The sequence below is a fragment of the Brachypodium distachyon genome, chromosome 1, assembly GCF_000005505.3.
Source record: "Brachypodium distachyon strain Bd21 chromosome 1, Brachypodium_distachyon_v3.0, whole genome shotgun sequence".
In the NCBI taxonomy this organism is placed as follows: Eukaryota; Viridiplantae; Streptophyta; class Magnoliopsida; order Poales; family Poaceae; genus Brachypodium; species Brachypodium distachyon.
Window position 1 is genome coordinate 68,070,819 of NC_016131.3, and position 24,892 is coordinate 68,095,710.

General features: G+C 55.8%; 1 protein-coding gene across 2 annotated transcripts; it reads right to left on the minus strand.

Moving 5' to 3' along the window:
• Window positions 1-1,702: 1,702 nt before the first annotated feature.
• On the minus strand, window positions 1,703-5,352 carry LOC100837753. 2 transcript variants are annotated; one of them, XM_003561824.4, is made up of 2 exons: window positions 3,900-5,349; window positions 1,703-2,073 (listed from the first exon to the last, which is right to left on the minus strand). In XM_003561824.4, the coding sequence occupies exons 1-2, from the start codon at window positions 5,210-5,212 to the stop codon at window positions 1,992-1,994; spliced, it is 1,395 nt and encodes a 464-aa protein (XP_003561872.1). In that variant the 5' UTR covers window positions 5,213-5,349; the 3' UTR covers window positions 1,703-1,991. The 2 variants fall into 2 exon arrangements, with proteins under 2 accessions (XP_003561872.1, XP_024318127.1); XM_024462359.1 differs by lacking the exon at window positions 1,703-2,073 and adding an exon at window positions 2,098-3,502 and having other exon boundaries at window positions 3,900-5,352.
• Window positions 5,353-24,892: the final 19,540 nt, after the last annotated feature.

Consider the following 24,892-nt stretch of genomic DNA (forward strand, 5'->3'; position numbering starts at 1 on the left):
AATTTCTGGAGCAGATGAATTACAGGTGTTTGTTTTGTGTCTTTGCTTCAAAAATCTACCATGTATAGTCAATTTCTGGAGCATATGAACTATATGTGTCAGTCTGTTTGTTAGCTTAAAAAATCTGCCATGTATGTTCAATTTCTGGACCAAAATCCACATATTTTCTGCCATATACATTCAGGCAAACATTGGCACACATACACTCAACGGTATATATTCACTATGATTCGTAATCTGGTTGATATGTGTTAAGTAAAAAACTTACCCCAAAACAAGCGGCAGACCGACGAAAACCCTATTGGTTGTGCCTCGTTGAAATCCTAGCGCGAAAGTGGTTTTGTGAAATTTACTCCATATCTTTTGATCGTTTCCGTGGCGTCAATGCATCCATCTCACCATGGGCAGCACACGCTCACGGCCTGCCAAAGCAAGAACCTTTTTGGAACAAAGAAAGGAATTTTAGAGGTTTTGCTTCTTATGCCTTTATCTTTTCTTTTTGTAGGGGTGTTTGAAACAAAGGAGACAACAATGCCCATTCCTTAGGTTTTCAGTTGACTTTTTTTTTTACTTTAACACCAACCTATTCATATGTTATCATATTTCCCTGTTTTGTATTCCTAGATTTAGCCACTTTATAGGACCAAGTTTAAATATCGAGATTATTTGCCAATGTGTACCAAGCAAATTTTTCGATCTTTGTTTGGATGATGGGAACTTTTTGGCGTATTAATGCTTACTTTGCAGCTCTGGTTCATTTTTATGGCCAAGGTTAACCAACTTATGAGGAAATGAAATCTTGGTCGACACTATGGCTAGCTAAATTATTTTTTAGCAAGGCAAGGATGGTTTCAAACCAAATAGCCCCTTACCCTGGAGAGTAGGCAAGAGGCACTGATTGTGATACTGCTGCTGCAAGTCTTCGTTTGGCTCGGCGAGTCTTGTTTTTTGGTTTCTTCGGCTGTGTGCATATTCATCCTGTTGTTGGAGAGGCTGGGTGTAATTGATATCTTCTTGGCATTAATATATTCTTTTTATCGGAAAAAATTCAAGCAACATAGTTGCCGTGATGGCTTAGAAAAACATTGGGCACGTTGGTCAATCACAGCCGTAGAGTGGAAGGGTAAGCTCTGGAGCGATAGGAGCCGTGGGATAACTGAATGTCGGAGACTTGAAACTGTTTGTTGTTTCTTCAGAGAATAGGCAGGATGGCAGTGCCCTGATACTTCTTGTGTACTAAGGTAGCGGCATGTGCTTAGTAGGCACCAGCTGATCGGAAAATAGATTTGGAGGAGCTTACTTGCTGAGCCTAGCACGCAATGTTTGCAGGCACTAACATGCACAAGATGAAAAGACCATTAGGCAAACAACGGCAATCTGACAATGATATATTAAATCTGAGACCACACAGAGCCCTATCTGTATTCATCTAGCCTTCTCATTTAACAAACCCATGTTCCAAAATGAAAGTAAATAATTTTTGTTACATCAGAGCACAATTGTTTTGTCTTGACCAAAACTCGCAAACACCCCTCGAAATTTGTCCGGATTTCTGAAGTTCACGACATGGGAAATGTATACACCAATTATTCTCAAAATACCAAATCCAACAACAAAAACACCAAATTCAGCTACAACAGTGTTAGTGGGCCAAATATGGTTTTTGTATTGAAATCCTATTCCTATGACATTGCTGTGCAGATGGAAAACCAAATTTCAGATCATAATGATATTCATGAGGTGTTTCTTAGCATGGTGCAGCCCATAAGTTTTTGGTTAGTGTGATGGAATCTCTATCAAGTTCAGTGACTAATTTATTAAATAAACAGACAAACCTAAACATTTTCATTTCGCATACATTGCCAAGTGGAAAATATATAAAGTTTACATTAAAACATAACTGCAATTTCAGCTTTTGCAGTGATTATGCATGCAGTCTTGATGTTTGTCTTCATCGAGTATCTGGATGTTTGCGGGAGTATCGCCCTACATTATCCTGTGAGCTCTAACGGTTTGCTACTTTCCATGAACTTCCTCTTTCTCGGTTTTGGCTCACCATGAAGAAGGTCGGTCCTGCACAAAAGTGTTAAGCACACTGTTCAGTCAATAGAATATCCTTTGCTCAGTCCAAATAGGTATAGTACAAATAACAATATGAACCAAAGACTGTCCATATGACCTAAATGTAGGATGTAAAAACATGTGCCTGCGAACAAGTTATCCGGTAGAGGTACATGCTTCAATGGACCAACGCTCAATAGTTTACAGTCATATGAACACCTTCTGTATGATAAGCTGAAACTATACACCTTACAGCCCACATGAAATTCCTGACCCAACCGACTCAGTTGATTGCACAATGACAACAATAGATCGCATAATAATCAGACCCAACGAATAAACCTAACTGCTCATGTTTAAGAGAGAAGGAATCAATATAGATCAGGGAAGGAGGGAAGTACGGTGACGGATATCAGGTAACACATGGGAACAGAGATTGAACCCAAACCAGATACTCAACCCAGATATTAACTACAAAAATACTCGACTCAACCAACCCACAAGAAGGCAGACGCGACCAAACCTATCCCTTGCACCCCTCAATCTGTTTGACTCCAATCAACTGTACATTTAGACCCAACCTAAGAAAATAGAGGTGTTTGTAGCCAACCCATTATCATTAACAGCCTTGATATTGTGCATTTTTAAGTTCCTCGTGTGGCACTCTGAAGTTACCCACTCCTGCTTACTACAGATTACATCAAAAGAACAACAGTCGGAGATTAAGAGCAGACTGTCGCGTTTCCCAGAACAATGAGGCAACACATCAGTCAAACTCGGTTGATTGTCTCACTCAGCTTAACTATGAAGAGCATAAGCTTTAACTTAAATTGGTTTTCATCATGTACATTTTGACTACAATGTACTCACTTTTTTATGACGCGTAAAACATAATTAGCGCAACCAAAAGAATTCAAACATGAGACCCTGCAGAAATAACAAGATTCTGGTTCCACTAATGCCATTCTATAAAAGCAGTTCAAGCAGAACAAGAATTACCAACGTTCAGACCAGTGGTTTTTCATCATGTACACTTTGATTACGATTTACTCACTTTACTATGATGCGTAAAACATAATTAGCCCAACCAAAATAATTCAAACATGAGACCCTGCAGAATTAACAAGATTCTGGTTCCACTAATGCCATTCTACAAAAGCAATTCGAGTCGAACATGAATTACCAACATTCAAACAAGAGCCTCAACCCAGATATTAACTAAAAAAATACTCCACCCAACCAACCAAGTAGAAGCAGATGCGACCAAACCTATCCCTCGTGCGGTGCCTCTCAATCCGTTTGAATCCAGTCAATTGTACATTTAAACTCAACCCAAGAAAATAGAGGCGTCTGTAGCCAACCCATTATCATACCTAGCATTGATATTGTGCATTTTTAAGTTCCTCATATGTGGCACTCTGAAGTTACCCACTCCCCCTTACTACAGATTACATCAAAAGAACGACAGTCGCCAGTCAGTGATCAAGAGAAGACTGTTGCATTTACCAGAACAATGAGTCAATACACCAGTAAGTATGAAGATCATAAGCTCTGACTTAAATTGGTTTTTCATCATGTACACTTTGACTACAGCATACTCACTTTTCTATGACGCGTAAAACATAATTAGTGCAACTAAAAGAATTCAAACATGAGACCCTGCAGAAATAACAAGAATCTGGTTCCACTAATACCAATCTATAAAACCAATTCAAGTGGAACAAGAATTACCAACATTGACAACATTAAATTCAAATACTAGATTCGTTATGGTAAAAGTATTACTCTGAAAACCATGCCAATGTATTGAACCACTTATACTGTGAATAAGAAGGTACCTGGTGCTAAGCAGATTCATGTACTTGGTGAACTCGGTGGGAAGAAAAGACTCGAAGTACCAGTACTTTGATTTTGAAAAGTCAGTCTCGCAAGAGATATCCGTTTCTTCTAATTCTGGATTGCTATATGGGTGGGAAGCCTTAACTGCCTTGCTGCTCAAGTCAACAGAAACTAGCCAAGTCTCGTGGTAACACTTCCCTTCAACCCTCCTCCTCAACACAAAGCAAACAACATTGGGGTCGTCAATGCTGATGTGAGGAAACCGCAACGGGATGCGCGGGAGATTCTGAAAACCATCAAGACGCCAGAGATCATCGGACGTAGCCTCGTCAGTCTTTTCCCACTCCATCTTATTCACTTCTGTTCTCTTTAGAGTCCAGGAGGTGACGGTGAAACCAGAAGACTCTGTGAACTCTCCGGTAATCTTGCCATCACCGCGCACAACTGTGACGTACTTCAGGGAGCCGCAGCTGGTAACACCGACGGTCTGGTAGGCATCAACCCATCCAGTACCATGACAGTTGTCATACAGATTGGGCACTTTTGAAGGGAATTCCTTGTAGTAGAGCACTGGGGTGTCATCGAACACATCACAGAAAATGATGCCATAGCAGTAATCTATCCAGCAGAGGGAGCTCCCAAATGTGACGACCTTGTCCGCATTCCAGTAGAACAGCAACCGCTCCAAGGAAAAATCGTCCGCACAACCCACAGGTATGAGCGGTGGCTGCTTGATTTCCCACTGGCTCGATTTGGTCGGGCAAAACACGTGGAGCTCTGATGGTTCCTTAGAACAGCTGACCTGGAGCTCGGCGACTGCAAACTCTTTCTCGCCACGGCGCACGACGCCGAGATCCAAGCCCTTGGCCCTCCGTTCGCGCTGGTTCGTCCAGACGAAGCCCTCCGCCTCGATCCGGGTCCGGACCTCGGCCTCGGTGCCGTCGACAGCGGGGAGAAGATCGAGCGACGGCCGAGACGAGCCATCGGTACCGGCTGCTCTGTAGAGGAAGAAGTCGATCATCCCGTACTTGCGGAGCGTGCGGCCGGGGCGCGCCTCGATGAGGTATGACATCTGAAGGAGCAACGCGTCGCGGTGGGCGGCGACAACGCGGAAGTTGTTGAAGGACGACGCGCCGGCGTCGACCCGCAGGAGGATGCGGGACACCCGCGGCGGCGCGTGGAGCTGGAATCCGACGTGGAACACGTGCTCCCCGGAGCCGCTGCCGGAGGCCACGGTTGAGTCGTCCACGTCAAGGTCGTCCCGGCGGACCACGAAGCGGTCCAGCATAACCCAGTCAGGGAAGAGAGCCATGGCCGGCGGGGAGGGGGTGGGATGGGGGTCGGGCGGCAGCGCGGATCCCTAATCTAGGTCTTGCTTCTCTTTCCCCCTCACTCTCGTTCTTTCTGTCCCTCGAGGATGAGAGAACGGCGTTTCTACTTTTCTGGTTGGGCTTGAGCACGGATATTGGGGCACTCGCTCCGGAAATACTGATCAGCGCCCGGGCCGCGCAGGCCCAGCAAGCGGCCCGTCGTCTACGCAGACCACGGCCTCGGTGGCCGAACAACTCGCGAGGCCGAGGACGTGGTGCGCGTGCCGACGTTCCAGATCATCGTGGCGCATGGGGTGGCCGGGTCGGTGCCGTGGTCCCCGCTCACCTTCGTCGCCATGTGACATGGCATAAAACAGACATCGCTGGCTCACATGTACTTTGTCCGTCGTGACTCCAATTTACCCAAATATTTATGTATTTATGTGTAAAAAGTGTCTAGATATATGTGATAAAAAATCAATTAATATGAGACGAATGAGCACTAATTAAGTACGGTGCCACATGGTACAGAGTAATAGATTAAATTTTGGTCAAAAACTCCGCAACCAGTACGAAGGGAGTCACCTTCGTCGCCATGTGGCTGGAGCTCGTGGGAACGGCATGGCCGTCGACGTCGTGGCTGCCATGGCCGCATTCGCGAGCACCCGGGACCTCGAGCTCACTTGGGAGACGCACCGACGACGCCCCTCCGCCTGCACCGCCCCGCCCGCCGCGCGCTGTCCGCCTGCAGGCCCGACCCGCGCCGTTGTGCCACTACGCCGTCCGCGTGGCAAGTGGCTTGGCCACGTTGGCGCTGACTCGTGGGTCCCACCTGTCAACATCATTCATGTCCAAAGGACTGCATGGTATACATTGGAGAGTACGAGAACCATGAGAGCTGCCACATATGCGGTGCATCGAGATACAAGAAGAAAAACGCCAGAGCTGGCGAAGACCATGGGAAAGAAGTGATGAAGGGCAGGCCGGCAAAGACTGTCTGGTATCTTACGATAGGTGGCTGAGTTGAGCGTTGGATGCAGAACGTTAAGGATGCGAGGTATCTCGTCTATCACGATCCGGCGCAGGCTGCATTCGATCCTGACGGGCACTACCGTGTGGAGGAGGCTGCGGTCCTAAGACACCCTGCCGATGGGACTCAGTGGAGGAACTTGGACACGGCATTTCCAGATTTTGGGGCAGAGCCCAGAAACCTGAGGCTCGGTCTCAGCACTGACGGGATAAATCCTTTCGGAAACATGAACAACAAGCACAGCACATGACCAGTGATCTTGTTTGTCTACAACCTTCCTCCATGGTTAATCATGAAGAGAAAGTACATCCACATGTGCATGCTTATACAGGGTCCAAAGCAGCCGGGAGCTGACCTAAATGTGTATCTGCAGCTAGTGAAGGATGAGTTGAAGTAGCTTTGGAACCCTGGCAGAGTGGTTTGGGACGCAAACAGGAGGGAGTACTTCACGATGAGAGCAGCGCTTCTGACGTGCGTGCATGACTACCCCGCGAATGGAAATACTTCATGCCAGGTGACACATGGCTACAAGGCCTGTACAAAGTGCGGGGAAAACACGACATCGGAGAAGTTGCCCGCTTCATCCAAAATTGTGTACATGGGCCACCGAAAGTGGTTGGATGCTAAACACCCTTGGAGGGATGACAAGGAAAGGTTCAATGGGAAGACGGAGCACGGGACAGCGCCGAAGGAGAAGTCTGGTATGCAAATCCTCGAAATTGTGAATGATCTTGAGGTTGTCCTTGAAAAGATTGCTGCGAAGAAATATAAGGAACCTGAAGGCATCGTGTGGAAAAGGAGGTCCGTATTCTGAGACCTGGAGTACTGGGCAGATTTAGAATGCCGCCACAGCATAGATGTCATGCACGTGGAGAAAAATGTATGCGACAGCATGCTGGGGTTGCTGATGAACAATCCAGAGAAGACGAAAGATGGACCCAACGCACGGAAGGACCTGGAACTCATGTCTATCTGGAAAGAGTTGTGGGGCAAAGATCAAGTGTTGGCAGCCGACAAGAATGGTTTCGTGACGGTGACCACGCGGTGTCATCTTGCATGTTACAACCCGTACAAAGACGAGTTGCATAGGATGTGCCAGTGCCTGCAGGGCATTAAAGTCCCATCGAACTACTCGTCGAGCATCAAGCATCTAGTTGACATCAAGAGTCACAAGCTATTTGGCATGAAGTCTCACGACAACCATGTCATACTCACTCAGTTACTTCCAGTCACAATCAGAGGTATCATGGAGCCGCACGTAAGGGAGACAATCATGAAGCTTTCTGACTTCTTTGACAGCATCTCGCAGAAGTCAATCAACGTTAGACGATGCCAGATACTGAAGGATAGTATGATACAGATTCTGTGCGAGCTCGAGATGTTCTTCCCTCCATCATTCTTCGATATCATGGTCCATCTAATGATCCACATATGCGATGAGATCCTGTCCCTAGGGCCCTCGTTCCTGCATAACATGTATGGCCCTGAACGATACAACGGGGTTCTGAAGCGGTACGTTCGTAACAGATCGCGTCCGGAAAGTAGCATCGTGGAAGGCTTTAGGGCAGAAGAGTGCATCGAGTTCTGCACGGATTGGTTGGCTGATCAGAAATCAATAGGTGTTTTGGAATCACGGCACAAGGGCAAGCTCGATGGCGAAGGTGGCCTTGGACATACATACCTTAATGTCTATGGAAGAGGAAGGGAAGCTGACTTTGAAAGAGCACATTTGGTTGTGTTGCAAACCGTCGATTGTTGCTGGTCTTATCAGGAAATGCACATGGAACAACTGCGAAATGAAAACCCTAAAAGAGGAGAAGTCTGGATCCACTGGGAGCACAATAAAACATTCGCAGCGTGGCTGAAGAATTATTAGTACGGCAGGGAGACGACCAATGTATCAGAAGAGACGGTTGCATGTTTGTCACGGCAACCTGCTTTCCACGTCTCTACTTGGCAATCATATGCGATCAACGGCTATAACTTCTACACTGCATCTCAGGACCGTAAAAGCACGTATCAAATTAGTGGTGTAGTCATGACTTCTGAGACCGCGACTGACGACAACAGCAAAACCAAAGCGTTCTTCAGCGTTATCGAGGAGATCTGGGAATTGGAGTACTCGATCACAAAGATCCCAATGTTCCGTGTAAGATGGACCAAAGGTGACAAAGAAGAAAGTCACAGGTTCACGACGATGGTGCTACCTCCCGAAATCCCTCGTGAACAAGTTGACGTGACAAAAATCCCGGCAAGAGAGGAACCATGGGTCTTTGCTAAACAACGCAAGCAGGTATTCTACATAGACGACCCGGCAAATAAAGGCCGCGTCGTAGTAAGAAGAGGGAAAAGAAGCATTGTTGGAGTGGACGGAGTTACTTCACAAGAAGACTATGAAGGTTTCCATGATCCGACGACCGCCGCAGATGACGAAAAAGCGGAACGCACGATATTAACGAGGAAAAGAAGAGGGAAAAAGAAGAAGTGATGGGAGCGACAGCGAGAAAATACCACAAAAACCCTACCTTGGAAGCAATTCTGCGAGGAGTCAAGTTATGACTTACCGAAGGAAGAAGAAGCACTAGTAGTCACGTTGTAAAAATGTACTCGTATTGAATCCTAATGCAAACTTTGTACTAAGTGGATTTTTTGAAATTTGTATGCACGTGATGGAGTTTTTGAAATTTGTATGCATGTGATGGATTTTTTGAAATTTGTATGCATGAATTGAAATTTGTACTAGAGAAATGCATGAATACAAATTTGTACTAGAGAAATGCCCAAATACTAGAGAAATACAACTCCCAAGAAGCACAGCAGCACATCAGTAATGGTCGCATAGTGTTGTCGCACGGTGCTCCGACACCGGGGGCGTGCGGTCATGGTCCCCTTTTAGGTTCGGCAGGGGCGTCGTGGTTCGCTCCGGAGATCGCCGGCTCGGCCGATGGGCCTTGCGGGGCCGGCAAAATGACGTAGTAGAAGTGCGCGCTAATCAAAGAACACCTGCACACACATTTTTACCTAGGTTCGGGCCACCCGGAGGTGTAAAACCCTACGTCCTGCTTGTCTGAGCTGGTATTGATTGCAGATTAAGCGTTTACACCTTGCTGGGGGAAGGTCCCCGGGTTCTCTTTCTCTCTTCCCTTGCCTACGCTACCTGCTACCCAGAGCTAACCAAGCTTGCGAACGTGGAGCCTTTTACTGGAACTGGAACCTACTGGAACCTCAACTGAGCAGAACCTGAACCCTTTGACCGTTGGCGAGGGTCCTCCTTTTATACTCAAGGGGATGCCACAGGTGCCACGGTGCATGGGCTACAAATGTCAAGCGGAGAGGCATACAGCTCTCCCTCCGTGAGCTGGTGGCGCGCATGGACGCCACCTCCGCAGCTAGGGGTCTAAAACCCTAGAGTAGGATTGGACAGCCACTGTTCACTTGACTTGGATGGGTAACGCCCCTCCTGTCGGCTCATTTAATGAGCCGTTGGCCTTACTCCTTGCCCCGGTGGGGCCACGCACCCTACGCCCGCCACGCGGCCGCGTTGCGCTGTTGATCTGCCTACTGGGCCCCACGCTTGAGGCGGGGGCATGCGCCCGGCAACCCTCTGTCCCGGCAAGTGGCCCCCCGGGAAGCGCCCGGGCTCAACGCACCCGGGAACCTCCCCCGGGAAGCGGCTTCCCGGGAGGTGCCCAGGCGGGAATATCCCCTGAAGCCCCGCTAGCCCTTCCGAGCTGGTAGCTTGCCGGACTGCTCGTAGCCGCTGCCCGAGATGGAACCTTCCCGGGAACTCGGGGACGGGGCCCACGCGTCGCGCAGCGGTGGTACCCCGGGTGCTACTGGTGCGACAGTAGCCCCTGGGCGTGGGCCGGCATCACCTGTTCCCGGATGAGTCTTCCGCAGGTCGGTTGCCGGGCTACGCCCTCAACCGACGTGTGGGCCCCGATTTGCCGCGGGCCCGCGTCCCTTCGTTGCCCCGTGTACGGCGCCGTTACAGACGGGGTAGTGGGCGCGTGATTTCCGCCCTAACTCCCCCCCTAAATAGGGAAGTTAAGGCCACTCCCCGCATTGCTCCTAATGATTAGGAGTTATCCCCGCGCACCCGTAGGGTACGGAACCGGCCGTTACCAAACGGCCGGGCGTTATAAAGCTATTACTATTGCCAAAAGGGAAAAACCACTCTGCCCCCATAGCCTTCGTCTTCATGCGCTTCCGCATCTCGCATCCCAGCGCTCCTGCTAGCTTTCGCCCTCGCTCTCCATGGTGCCCCCATCACCAGAAAGGGGAAGGAGGTCCAGGTCTCAAAGAAGGCCGCAGCAAGCAAGAGTGAGGCGGCAACCACGGCGGCCGCCGCCAAGGACCAGAAGAGGTGGGAGATGCGGGCCACGGTCGCCTTCTTCCGCCCCGGCTACTACGGTGAGGCGCTGGGGAAGGTCCGGCACGCCGTCGCCTCCAACTTCAACGAGCACGGGGAGACGCTGATCTTCCCGGCAGGCGTCGAGCACCAGGACAACGACTTCCGGGTGTTCGCGCGCTTCCTCCTGTGCGGCCTGGTGCCGCCCTTCTCGCTGTTCCTCCACGCACTGATGGAGTCTTACCAGCTGCGGGTGGGGCAGCTTCACCCCACGTCGCTGTTCCTCCTCGCCACCTTCCAGTTCCTCTTCGAGGTGTTCGTGGGGGTGATGCCGTCGGTGGGGCTCTTCTGCCACTACTTCTACCCCTGCATTGACAACGCGAAGGCGATGTCGTCGGGGGTGGTGTTCCGCGCCCATGACCAGATGAAGTCCGAGTTCATCATCCGGTCGGGGAAGAAGATCGAAAAGGAGTGGCGGAGCGATTGGTGTTGGGTCCGAGTGGAGGACCCCCAGGAGTTCATCCAGTCGCCGACGGAGCTGCCGCAACCCCAAAACGGCTGGCAGGACAGGTACCACCGCGACACCGGCCTCCTCCCTATCGTGGAGAAGATCAAGGCGCTGTGGCTAGCGAGGCTCACCGACGTGGATGTGGCGCGCACCTTCGTTCACCGGCGTATAGCGCCGCTTCAACTGCGCCCCCGGCCCGTGTGGATGTACACAGGTCCCGGGGACAGGACACGCCTCCAGCAAGACGGCATGGACTTGGAAACCCTCAGGACGTGGGTGAGGGGAATATCTGGCGAAACCTTCCAATCAACGCAATTCCTGCCGGGGGTTTTCTCTCTCCACGCCAACGTCACGGTGCTCAGCGACATCGTTGGCGCCTTCCCGCCCTGCAACGAGTGGGGGTTGATGGAAGACACCCCCACTCGGGTCTCGCATGCTCCCCTGCAAGCACCCCGCGAGAAGCAGGTGCTCGAGGAGAGCGGGGGCAAATCTGAGCCCAGCTGGCCGTCCCTCCAGTCTCTGGACGACGAGGCGGGCCAGGCGGCTGCGTCCCCGGAGGTCGTCCCCGTGGACGACGACGACGAAAGCAGCGACAGCGCGCCCCTGATCGTGAGGAGATCGAGGGCGTTTGCAGCAGCCGCAGCCATCTCCTCGACGGCGACGTCCGTCCCGGCAGCGGCCACCAACCTTGCGGCGGCGGCCACTTCAGGGGCGCCTGTCGGCACATCGGCGGCATCCGCGGCCACAGGGGCTGCGGGTGCCTCGGCGGCGGCCTCCGCCTCAGCGGCAGCCGCCAGCACCGTGGCGGCAGCCGCTCTCGGGGCGCCCGGCGGCACTCCGGCAGTGCCCGCATCCGCAGGGGTCGCCGGAGTCTCGGCAACAGTCTTCGCCCCAGTAATGTGAGCCTCTCCAGGGTTGGTTCCCGGCACTGCGGCGGCATCACCGTCAACACCCGGGACACTCCGGGCCGCGACGACCCCGCGGGCGCCTACGGCGCCGCCCGCTCGGGGGGTCTTCCGGGGCTTCGCGCTCCGGCGTAACCCCCTGAAGTCCAACTCGCCGGCGGGTGCCAGCAAGAGGGCGAGGAGCGATTCCCCGCCCGACACGCCAAGCAAGAGGGTGCGCACCGATGCCAGCGGCGCCGCTGACCCCACTGCCGCAGGGGTCGGCAGCGACGCGGTCGCGCCCGACGACGGCCCAGCCCCCACGGAGGCAGGGCCGGCAACCGGTATGTCTTCTTTACTTCTCCGCAGCTGCATTTTTTTTCTGTTGTTAGCCAAACTCATGAACGTACCTCTTTCTGCAGTGGGCGGCAGTTCGCCCGCAGCAAGCCTCTTGGAGGCTCCTGCCGGCGCAGGCGAGGCAGGAGAGGCTCCCCCCGCAACCCGACAGCCGCGCAAGGTAACCATCCTGGTCACCCTTGTCCGTCTTTGACTGCTCCATTACTCGCCGAACCTCATGCTTCTCATCGTCGCAGGCACAAGTGCGCCCGCACCTGGAACAGGCGCGACCGTGGTCGATCTTGACCCGGTCGTCAAAGTCGCGGGGGCGGAGGTGGAGCCTGAACCGGCTCTCACGTCAAGCCCCGCCGCGACAGAGACAGTTGCAGCGGTGGACACCGTCGCCGCTGGGACGGCGTCCGGCGACGCGCTCGCAGCTGCGGACGCGACCGGTGCGGGCTCACCTGCCGCCCAGCAGGGGACAGCACCCGCCAGGAGCGGGGAGACTTGCATAGCCCCGGGGTCTCCGGGCGCAGGCGCAAAGGAAGTTGCCGGGGAAGGACAGCAAGATCCCCGGGAGCAGGCTGGCGACCCCGCACACAGCCCTACATCGGCAGCGGGGGCTGCATCGTCCTCGGCTGCTCTCCCCGGTACCGACCTCGGCACCCTCGCCGGGGTCGCTTGGAACCCCCTCACTTGGGATCCGAGCATCTTCGAGCGGGGGCACCAGTTCCTGGACGCCGTCAGGGACCAGCAACTAGCCTTCGTCACCTCCTTCAACGAGGTGAGGGAGCATCACACCGCCGCCAAGAACCAACTTGGCGAGGTTCGGGAGGCCGTGGAGAGCGAGCGGCGAGAACTGTCCCAGCTGCGCGAGGGGACGCGCCTCGCCAAGGAGGAGGCGCGGCTGGCCCGACAAGCCTTGGAGGACGCTCGGCAGCCAGTGGTCCCGGAAGCCGAGCTCCACCGGCAGCTGGAGGACCAGCGCATGGAGCTCCAGGGGAAGCTCGACTCGATGGCGGCCACCCTCGAGGCGACCAGGAAGGAGCATGCCGAGGTGGTCGCGACGGCCCAAACCCGGCTGGACGAGAAGAGTGACCTGATCGCGAACTACTGCGGTGAAATCCAGGGCCTTCGCGTCATGCTGGAGGTGCAAGTCAAGGCCACTGAAGATGCGGTGGGAGCGGCAGCCTGGCACGAGCTCCAACTTGGCTCTGCCAAGGACAGAGCGGCTGGTCTTGAGACCGAGTTGGCCGCCGTCCGGGAGGAGCTCACCAAGGCCGGCAACGAGATCGCGGTGAAGACCGCGGAACTCGCGGCGATGGAAGGCAACATCCGCAAAGCCAAAAAGGCTGCGCACGATGCTCGACTCCATCACGGCACGCTGAGCGGGCAGCGGCAGATTGAGACGGAGAAGCTGCTGAAGATCACCGAGTCGCTACGCGACCTGCTGCGCAAGTTTGAGCTGCAGGCAGCGGAGGTGGACGGCACAAACGTCACGACGTTGATCCCCTTCTTCTCCGACCTGGTGGGGAAACTTGGTGCGCTCGACGTCTAGATCGCCCAGTACGGCGCCAACGAAGTCGCCAACTGCGCTCGGGAGGTTGCCGGGACGATCCTCCCCCGGATTCATCTCCGGGACCCGGAGTTTCCCTTCGACTCCCTGCTGGACGCTTGGTCCGACAGCGAGGACGAGCCCACGCACACCCAAGCAGTGCGTGAGTTCGTCAACGAGGTGGTCGAGCGGATGCAGATGAAGCCGGAGCCCGACCTGCCCGCCGAGCCCCCGACCGGAGATGCCAGCGACTAGTTGCCGCAGCCCCCAGCCACTTTACTGCTTCCTGATGTATCTTCTTTTGTTTGCTTTTCCTGCAAGTGTGGCGTTCAACGCCGTTTGAACAATTATTCTCTGATTAGTCCATGTAATCGTTCGACTCTTAGCCAATCAAGTTTTTTAACATGTTCATTTTCTAGTTCTTTGTTCTCGGTGCTGTCCCGCGGGGCGGCCCTACAAGCCTTTGCGTGTTTTGCCTTGTGTTGCAGGGGACTCGCGCGCCTCACCCTTGACCAGACCAGGGACCCGGGACGGACCCACGGTGCCGACCTGGGGTCAAGCGGTAGCGGGGAGCCACTCCACTTGCGGGGTAACTACTCCAAGCCGTGCCCTTCCAGGACGGACCCGGGAAGCCACGCGGGGAGCGCACTCCCCCCGCAAGTGTCCTTCTAACACTCCGGCTACGCGCAGGATCTGGGGCCACACCCAACGAGACAGTGCTCAATTTCGTTCAGTTCTTAGTGAGTTCAATGTTCACTTTCGGGCACTTAGCTTTTTCGTTCAGTCCGATGCCTCGTGGCGCTTGTTGGAAAAGTGCACCTGGAGCACTGCCTTGGTAGAGACCCGACCCGGGTACCTGTTCAAGGAAACCAGTTTCTGAGGGATGTGGCAGGAACGCAGGGGCAGGATCGCCGCAAGCGGCAACCGCTGACGACGATGCTACCACCACGCCCATGCGGCAACCCTCGCCTTCAGGGAAGAACCCTGGCCTAGGAGGACTCCGCCCCGGGAGCGGCCGCAAGACGGCTATAACGTCCTCACCGCCAACAGCACCCCACCCTGAGCGGCGGGCGCGGGTGGCGAGGAAGTTATAGCCTCCCGACGACAGCCCCCACAATTGGGGGGACCTGGTTTTTCTGGGGAGCTCGTCCCGAGGGGTGTAACAGCCCTCGTTGCCCAGGAGCAAAACTGCTCGAGGGCCGTGGCAGGGACGTGGCAGGAACGGGCGGTGGGCGCCGGCACCGGCGCCATCACAGCGTCCTCGCAACGACCCGCGCCCGAAATTAGGATCTCTTGAGGGGAATGCGGTCGGGACACTATGGTAGTGCACCCGTCGACGCAAGGCACGGATGGCATGCACTACCATAGTGTCTCCGCGGCAGCCCCTGCTCCTTGCGGAGGTGTCTTGTGGAGGGATGCAGCAAGGGCACTGCGGCAATGCACCCCGTCGGCGCCGAATGCTGATGGGATGCACCACCACAGTGCCTCCGCGGCAACCCTCGCCCAGGAGCCTCCCGCTTGAGGAGGCGCGGCAGGAGCACAGCGGCAGTGCACCCGTGCCTCTGCGACGCCCCTCGGGGCGGGCTTGATGGGGTGATGCGGCAAGGGCACGGCGGCAGTGCACCCGTCGGTGCTAAGCGCGGATGGAATGCACCACCATCGCGCCTCCGCGGCACCGCCCGCCTTAACGGCCCCTCATTTGGCTTCGCTCTGAGCCGTTCCGTGGCTGGGGGATGCCTTTTATAGGCGCGGGAGGGGGATTTGCCACCGCGCGCGATGGATCCGCGCAGCACCCGTGCACCCCTCCCTTGAAATGCGGTACAGTCCCCGCCACCATGCATGCCAAGCCACTGTGGTACACGTGGCGGTGCCCTCTCGAGTCAGAAGCCTTGGAGTGCGGTGAGTCCCTTGTGTTGCGGTCGTCCCACACCACAAGGCACCGGTGCATGCCGTGACCTGTGGGCAGCCCACGGGCATCACAGCGCACAAAATTCCACCCTTTCCTGCAGGTTAGATTCTTACCCGGGCGCTGCACCAACCGCTTCCGCGGTGCTGAGGCTGCCGGTTCGGGGGTGGTCCCCGAGTCCGAGGCGGTTGCCGGGGGCCGCTCAGCCCCCGGCCCCGCAGCCTCAGCCCCCGAGACATCTTCCTCCCTCTCAGCAACCAGCACTGAGCTGACCACCTGGTCAGTCACCGCTAGGTAGAGTAGTAGCGGCTCACCTGTCTTGGGGGCGATGAGGACGAGCGGCAATCTCAGGTACTGTTTGAGTTCCCGGAACGCCGCCTCGGCCTCGGGAGTCCAGTCGACTGGACCCTTCTTCTTCATCACCTTGAAGAAAGGCAAGGCACGCTCGCCCAGCCTGGAGATGAAACGTCCCAGCGCGGCAACACAGCCGTTGAGGCGCTGGACATCCTTCACCTTGCGGGGCGCCCCCATCTTCTCGATGGCTTCTATCTTGCTCGGGTTGGCCTGTATCCCCCTGTGTGAAACCAAGAAACCCAGAAGCTGCCCGGAGTTGACACCGAAGGTGCACTTCTCGGGGTTCAGCTTGAGCTTGATCCTGCGGAGGTTGTCAAACGTCTCCCGCAGGTCATCAATCAGCGAGTCCCCTCGCTTCGATTTGATGACGATGTCATCCATGTAGGCCTCCGCGTTGCGGCCTAGCTGGGGCCCCAAACATTCGCGCAGGGCGCGCTGGAATGTGCAGCCCGCGTTCTTCAACTCGAAAGGCATGCATGTATAACAATAACAGCCAACCGGGGTGATGAACGCTGTCTTCTTAATTTGATGGTAGCCGGAGAAAGCATCCAGAAAACTCAGCAAGTCACAACCAGCGGTAGAATCAACTATTTGATCGATACGGGGTACAGGGATGGGATCCTTGGGGCATGCGCGGTTAAGATCCATAAAATCTACACACATGCGAAGCTTATTCCCTGCTTTAGGCACTACTACAGGGTTAGCCAGCCAAGTAGGGTACAGAACTTTCCTGATCGCCCCGGCAGCCTTGAGCTTGTCCACCTCTTGCTTGATGAAATCCTTACGCTCTTGTGCTTGCCGCCGAATCTTCTGCTTGACGGGGCGCGCGTCCGGGTGCACCGCGAGCCGATGCTCAATCACCTCCCTCGGGACTCCGGAAAGATCCGACGGTTCCCAAGCGAACACGTCGGCATTATCCCGGAGGAAGGTGATGAGGGCGCTTTCCTATTCGCTGGTAAGGTTCGCACCGACAGTGACGGTGCGTTCCTTGTCGCCGGCCTGGAGGGGCAGCTTCTTCACCTTGGTGGCCTCCTCCCGGAGCTTCTGCCCCTTGCTGAGGCGCGAGCTCGAGCCTGCGCCTCCCCCGGCAAGCTCTTGCGGGGTAGCACGGGCCTTCTTCGTTACCGGGGCATCGCCCGACAAGTTGTTGCCTCCGGCAGCATCTTCGTCGCCGGCGTCAGCTGCGGCAGCGGCCCGGACGACTTCGCCGACGCACCAGGCCGCGTCCTTGAGGTCGCACCTGATGGAGAGGACTCCATAGACGGACGGCATCTTCATCACGCCATAGGCGCAAGGCGTGGCCGCCATGAACTTGATCAGCGCCGGCCGACCAAGGATCCCGTTGTAGGGCAATGGGGTGTGCGCCACGTCGAACACTATGTGTTCGGTCCTGAACGCTTTCCGGGACCCGAAGGTGACCGGTAGTGTGATGCGCCCCAACGGGCGCACGATCCCGGGGTTCACCCCCCGGAACGGGTCGGTGGGCTTCAGCTGTTCCATCGGCAACTGGAGTTTTTCCACCAGCCTGGCGGACAGGAGGTTAAGCCCCGCTCCATTGTCCACCAGCACCTTGGTCACCGTCATATTGCTAATGATCGGCGAGACGACGAAGGGTATTACCCCTGGACCCAACTGCCGTGCTGGGTGATCGTCAGCGCTGAAGGTGATCGGCACGTGCGACCACCTCAAAGGCTGTTGCGGCTCCGCGTCCGGCAACAGTGCGCACACGTCGCGGGTGAGGCGCTTCACCGCGGCATGGGATGGGAGAGCATAAGCTCCCCCATGGATGCAGGCGACGCCGCGAGGCTCCTGGAAGCCTGGCTCGTCACCTCCGGTGCAGTTGGACTCGCGCTGCTCCTCAGCGTGTGCCCTGTCGCGTCCCCGGGGTGGGCGTTCCCGCCCCGCGCGGGGCTGACCGCGTCCCCCTTAGGGTTCGTCCCTGCCGGCAGGCCTCGGTCCCGCTCTGGGGTCGTTCGGGCAATCTCGGGAGAGATGCCCGATGTCACCGCAGTTGAAGCAGGCGCCGACAGCGCGGTGCTCTTCTTGGTGCTGCCCCCGCCGCTGCTTGATCCCTTGCAGAACGCAGCAGTTCTGCGTGTCGTGGGTGGAGTTGCTATGGATGGGGCAGCGGGGCGCTTCGCCCTGCTTGCCACCAGACCCGCCATCCGGCGAGGCCTTCTTCGCAGGCCTCGCGGCAGGAGCCCCTGAGTCCGCTGCGAGAACTTGCTTCTGGCTGCGCTTGCGGGAACCCTTCTTCTGCGAGCCCTCGCCAGGGTTCGCGGCAGCCTTAGCTACTAGCTCGGGCGCTAGGCGCCCTTCCTCGGCCATGTCGCATTTGTGCGCCAGGGCATACAGGTCCTGCGTCGTCCGGATCCGGTGCGTGCTCAGCTTCTCGCGCATCTTGCGATCGCGGACGTTGATGGCGAAGGTGTTGATGATGGCAGCCACCTCCGCATCTTGGGAAGCGGTTGACGAAGGCCCGCAACGTCTCTCCCGGCTTCTGCACGAGAGTGTGCAGCTCCGCCATGGTTCCCGGGCACTTATAGCCACCCTGGAACGCGCTCACGAACTGCTCGCCCAGGTCTGCTCAAGTGGCGATGGACCCAGCGGGCAGGTTGAGCAGCCAGGTTCACGTTGATCCTTTTAGGACCATCGGGAACCAGTTGGCCCTGACCTTGTCATCGGCGCTGATGGTGTGCATACCCAACGTGTAGGTCAGGAGGAAATCCTTGGGGTTGGCGGTCCCGTCATACGTACCGAGCGCGAGCGATCGGAACTTACGGGGCCACGTCACCCGCCGCAACTCGCGTGTGAACGCGGTGCAACCGTCCTCAGGGCCCATGGGAGCGTCTTCTTGCTCCTGTGGGCGCTGGCGCTCTACCTCACTCCTGCGCGGGCGCAAATCCTCTTGCTGGCGGGCATTCAAGATGCCGCGCGCATCGCCCCCCGAAACGGTGGGTGATGAGTTCGAGGATCCCTCCGGGCCCCCGTCTCCTTGGCCTCCCTGCGGAGGGGGAGGATTCTCCTCCTGTCGCGAGGCGGGTGGCGCGTCCCCGCGCTCCGGGTTCTGCCTGTGGCCGGAGCCTACCGGGGCGCCCTCGCCTTGAGGCTCCTGGGCGGCCAGAGCGAGCAGCGTGTCTAACTCCTCGCCCCACGTGTCGTGCGCCGGCGTGCCTTGCTGCGGTTCATACCGCCCCATGACGCGCGCGGCGATGATGGCTTGCGCCGGGGTTCGTGCGGGGGGCAGCTGGTTCCCCGAGCGGCTGCTTTCCGCTCTGGCCCCGGACGCTTCCGGGTGCGCAGTGTGCGAGCCCCCGGGGGTCGCCCGCGACGCGGTATGCTCCTGGTGCCGCTGTCGCTGAGCATCCTCGTCCCACGACTCTACCCGCTGCCCGGCGCGGGCGGCACCACGCGCGCTCGCGCGACTGGCCCAGGCACTGGGGTCAGCCGGTCCCCTCAGCCGATTGTCGGCAGACGGCCGAGGAGGAGGGGGAGGCAGCTGTGCTTGCTGTACCCTTGAGGGCTCGGGGTTCTCCTGAGCCCCCGACTTGGGCCGCACGTCATGCGACCGCGTGTGCGCCGCTGGGGTTCACGCGAGTCTATGCGAGGATCGCCAGGCCGCTTGGGAGGCATGGTGACTAGTCTCGTCGGCGAAGAAGGCGAGGCCGACGTAGATGCAAACGATGCTGCCGGCGACCACCGGCGAGCTCTTCTCCCGCGCCCCCTACCTGGCGCGCCAGATGTCGTCGCACGGTGCTCCGACATCGGGGGCGTGCGGTCACGACCCCCTTTTAGGTTCGGTAGGGGCGTCGGGGTTCACCCCGGAGATCGCGGGCTCGGCCGATGAGCCCTGCGGGGCCGACAAAATGACGTACTAGAAGTGCACGCTAATCAAAGAACACCTGCACGCACGTTTTTACCTAGGTTCGGGCCACCCGGAGGTGTAAAACACTACGTCCTGCTTGTCTGAGTTGGTATTGATTGCAGATTAAGCGTTTATGCCTTGTTGGGGGAAGGTCCCCGGGCTCTCTTTCTCTCTTCCCTTGCCTACGCTACCTGCTACCCAGAGGTAACCAAGCTTACGAACGTGGAGCCTTTTACTGGAACTGGAACCTACTGGAACCTCAACTGAGCAGAACCTGAACCCTTTGACCGTTGGCGAGGGTCCTCCTTTTATACTCAAGGGGATGCCACAGGTGCCACGGTGCATGGGCTACAAATGTCAAGCGGAGAGGCATACAGCTCTGCCTCCGTGAGCTGGTGGCGCGCATGGACGCCACCTCCGCAGCTAGGGGTCTAAAACCCTAGAGTAGGATTGGACAGCCACTGTTCACTTGACTTGGATGGGTAACGCCCCTCCTGTCGGCTCATTTAATGAGCCGTTGGCCTTACTCCTTGCCCCGGTGGGGCCACGCACCCCACGCCCGCCACGCGGCCGCGTGGCGCTGTTGATCTGCCTACTGGGCCCCACGCTTGAGGCGGGGGCATGCGCCCGGGAACCCTCTGTCCCGGCAAGTGGCCCCCCGGGAAGCGCCCGGGCTCAACGCACCCGGGAACAATTAGGTTCTTTATATGATGCTGTCATATATATTCTTTGTTGCTGTTTATATGTTGCTGTCATATGTATACAAGTGTTAGCTTGCTGATTTGTAAGAGCATGATTTGGAGTTTGTCGCAGTGGATAATTGAGTTAGATGGGCACGCATGAGTATATGCATTATATACATGATTTTTTATATGCTATATACACATGAGTAATGAATTGTGGGCCCGACCATCGTGTCGGGTCATTCGAGAAGGGGCCGGCCATCGTGCCGAGGGGCTACATATGCGGGTGGGTTTTTTATGCAGGTTTTGAACTCCTAGTAGAGAAAATTTGCTAGTTTTTTAGCATAGGTCATGCCGAAATTTTTGGCCGATACATATTTGATGGTTTTGATGGGATAGGTACGAAATGGACAAGAGTAGCCAGAACCCAGTTCTTGATCGGGAGGAGGTAGATCGTGTCGATGAAGAGTCTTCATCGGGAGAGCAAATTGCCAGCTTTGACTCAGGCCCCTCTAGATCAGAAGAGCGCAACAACGAGAGTAACCCGCAACCTTCTGAAACTCTCGCTAAGAAGCCAAGGAAGAAGACGCTGAGGGGGAGCCATAACTTGAAGGAGTTCTGTTACGTGGTCACCCGGGACTCTGATAGAGGCCGCCCGGAGTCGCCTGAGAGGGCACAGAAGGCCTTCGCAACGACCTGTTGAGCCGTTGCATGCCAGTATTGCAAGATCACCGACGAGTGGGGTGACATCTCCCAAGTCGTTAAAGACACGTGCATCAAGGAGGTTGTAAGGAGGTTCCAAGTCACCAACGAGCGGCGCGAGCGATTCCTAGCGGCCGTCAACATAGCAGTCCGCAATGGACTTGCTAATTGGAAAACCACCGCTAGAAGGTGGATGGACAAACCGTACGAGACCATCAAGAACAAATGGCCGTCGGTAACTGATGAGGCCGAATGGGAAAAGTTCAAAAAGGAATCATCTGACCCTGCCTTCATTGCGAAGAGTGAACGCATGAGGGCGCTGCGTTTAAGGAAGCCTTTGAACCACAGGCTAAGGAGTGCAGGGAAAGAGGGGAAGAAGAAGGTCTGGCGCAATCAGGACCAAATTCTCGAGGCGGCAGGCAGGGTGCCTCCAGTGCATGACATGATGGAGGACCAACGTGCTAGAGAATATGCACGTCAGCACATGACACCCGAGCAGTGGGCGGGCATTGAGCCAATGCAGCCGCCTGTTCAAAATTTTACGGTAAGGGTTCACGTGCATTTAGTTGTTTTCGGCGTTAATTATGACACTACTGATCCATATAGACTCACGTCCCGTCTTATATGATAACAGGAAAATGCCCACAAATGGGAGGAGAGCAGGAGGTCAGAAACCTCCAACAACTCCGTGCAGAGCAAGAGGTGGGAGTCGGCTGTGACCGCCGGCTTGCAAAAGGCGGAGCACACGGGCCGTGTTCTAGGAGAAGGCGAAGGGGCCTACTGGGATGATTATTTCCCGCCTGCTCCGAAGCGAAGCTGGGTCTAGAAAAAGCTCCCCGCTTCTTCTGAGCTAATAGAACGAGCTAAGGCGGAGGCGCGAGAGCCGGCATCTATCGTGTCTCAGGAGGTGTCGCGGGAATATGCAGTACAAGCCGTCCATCATTTGGTGTCGGCATTGGCCAAAGGCCACCCCGCCCTTTGCGCCATACTCGGGGGAGGAGTGGAAAGTTTGAGGAACCTCCTTCCTCCTCTTCCCCCGCGAAAGAGCACCCTGCTGAAGAGCAGCGCCGCCTCTGACACACGTATGGAGGACGAAGAAACCTACACCCCAGGTTACAACCCGGCTCCTAGCATGGACAACCCCCCCGCTAGCCAACCTTCCCCAAGCGAGGGCAGCCGGGATAACGATCAGGGTCCGAGCGACAACATCCTTGTAAGCAATCTTTTCAAACTCTTTTTCAATCCTTACCTTCATGAATAAAAATCTTACACACATATGTCTTCTTCTTGTTACGCGCAGGCACCGGTGAAGTGTCGTATCCATATTGACAAGCCTGGGAAGCCTGTAGGCGCCATTGGCCGCCTGATGCCCAGACAATCACCGCCACTGGTGCACGGCATTCTCATGAATGACGCACAAGTGAGTGTGATGGTGGACTCCGTCGTCGATGACCATCGGGATTATGCTATCCCGCTACCTCCGGAGGAAGGCGTGGATATCCTAGGCGGTTGTCCAAACTACTGAATTATGTGGCCTAGAAGCTTGGTATCCCTCTACAACCACCGCCGGCCCTCTATGACTCCATCTCCCTCGGCCCAGAAAGGTACTTCTCATTCGCCGCTCGGCCTTTCCCCTAGGATACTTCCTCCTGTAGATGCCGACGGTGATGAATAGCAGGCAATGTCGATGCCTGCACAGCTCAAAGATAACCAGACCACAGGGTCGGCACAGGCTGGAAGCGTCCCTTCCACCTTCTCTCTCTTGGGTGCCGCTGAGTCCATGGGTGGCCGCAAGATCGATGACAAGTACAAGACAATATGGAGAGTATCCAAGGGAACAAAAATACTCGAGGGGCGGAATTTTGGACGGTTTTTGTCTTGTTTTGATGAAAGATGATTTTTGGCAAACCAATTCCAGACTACCAACTCTAGTTCAATTCTCATACCGACTACTAGAATTGGCCAACTCTATTGACTACAAAGGGCCGTCACCACAATCCTGGGCTAAGCTATATACTTATTTGGCATGGCAAACATGAAACATGGCCACGTTGGCTTCAATCCAAACATGGCTTCATAGCAGGCTTGTACTCCTCTACGCCACGGCCAGGGATCAGGCAGCTAAAAGTGGCGTGGCACTACTACTCCATCATTTTGTACTCCGACGTACACCCCGTCTATCATCACAGGAGCTAAAACTTTAGGCTTCGAAAGTTATGTCCGCGGTCACCTAGCTAATTACTAATAACTTGGCTAACCTGATCAACCGAGGTCCAAAACTGGTTTGTCGGAGTGAACCAAATGGTTAATTTGCCACGTGGCACTAACATGGACAATGTGGACCCAGCGGACACAACTGTAAATGTCCTTACATGAATTTGCACGGAACCCTACCGCAACATATCATCCGCTTGTTTCACCCCACGCAGCGGACACAAGCATGCTAATAAACCCCAATTCGAAGTGCAATCCTACCCCTGCTGATCTCATCCACATCATCCACCTTTGCCTCACATGTCGGCTAATTTTTTTTAATAATACTTTTTTTTCATTAAGATTAAAAATAATATGCAGTTTGAATTTTTTTTAAAAATAATACAGCCTCGGCTTTGACCAAACCGACAGGCACTAGTCGGCCTGGCCCAGGCCGACAGGCCCCTCTCGGCCTCGGGCAGGCCAACCACAGGCGCAGGAACTACTCGGCATGGGCCAAGCCGACTGCCCATATCGATTTAGCCGACATGGGGCCCGTGGGGACAACGCGCTTGTTCTTCTTCAACGCGCGCGCGATCACCTGTTGTGCAGCGGGTTGGGGCTCGTGGGAACGACGTGCTTGTCGTCGTCGTCGTCCCCACCGGCGCACGCAACGCCACAAACACCGGCGGTGGACTTGTGAGCAGCTCTGCTGCTCTTGCACCAGGCGTTCGTGGCGGCGTCGAACGCGGCCGCGCCTCTGCCTCTGGCCCTGGGCAGCGGCATCGTCATCGTCGTCGCCGTGTGGAGCGCCCTGTGATCAGCGCGCCTGGACCACGGCCTCCCGGCGTTGCCCGTGCTGTCGATGGCGATGGCGAGCTGCAGCACGACGGCGGCAATGGCGAGGCACAGGGCGGCGGCGCATGCCGGCCGCCTCCTCCTCATGGGTACGACACGTGCACATGCGCAGTCTCTCTGAGCTTGGTTGGTGGGGAGGCAGAGGCTGCCAAGACAGGGGGATGGAGCTTCTCTGCTTCTCTGGAGAGGGAGCCGGGACACCGAACACGCAGCCGTAGCCCGCAGGCGAAAATTCCAAACAAACGGACTGTGGTAGTGTGGTTCAAAGAGCCGCTGCTCATGGATGCAGTCGAATGGGCTAGTCGGCCTGGCCGAAACCGACCAGGCCTAATCGGCTTCAGCCAGGCCGACTGCAGTTAATCGACCTGCGGACGTCTGCTGTCGGCCTAGGCGAGGCCGACTGAGCCTAATCGGTTTGGGCGAGGCCGACTGGAGCTAATCGGCCTGGGCCAGACCG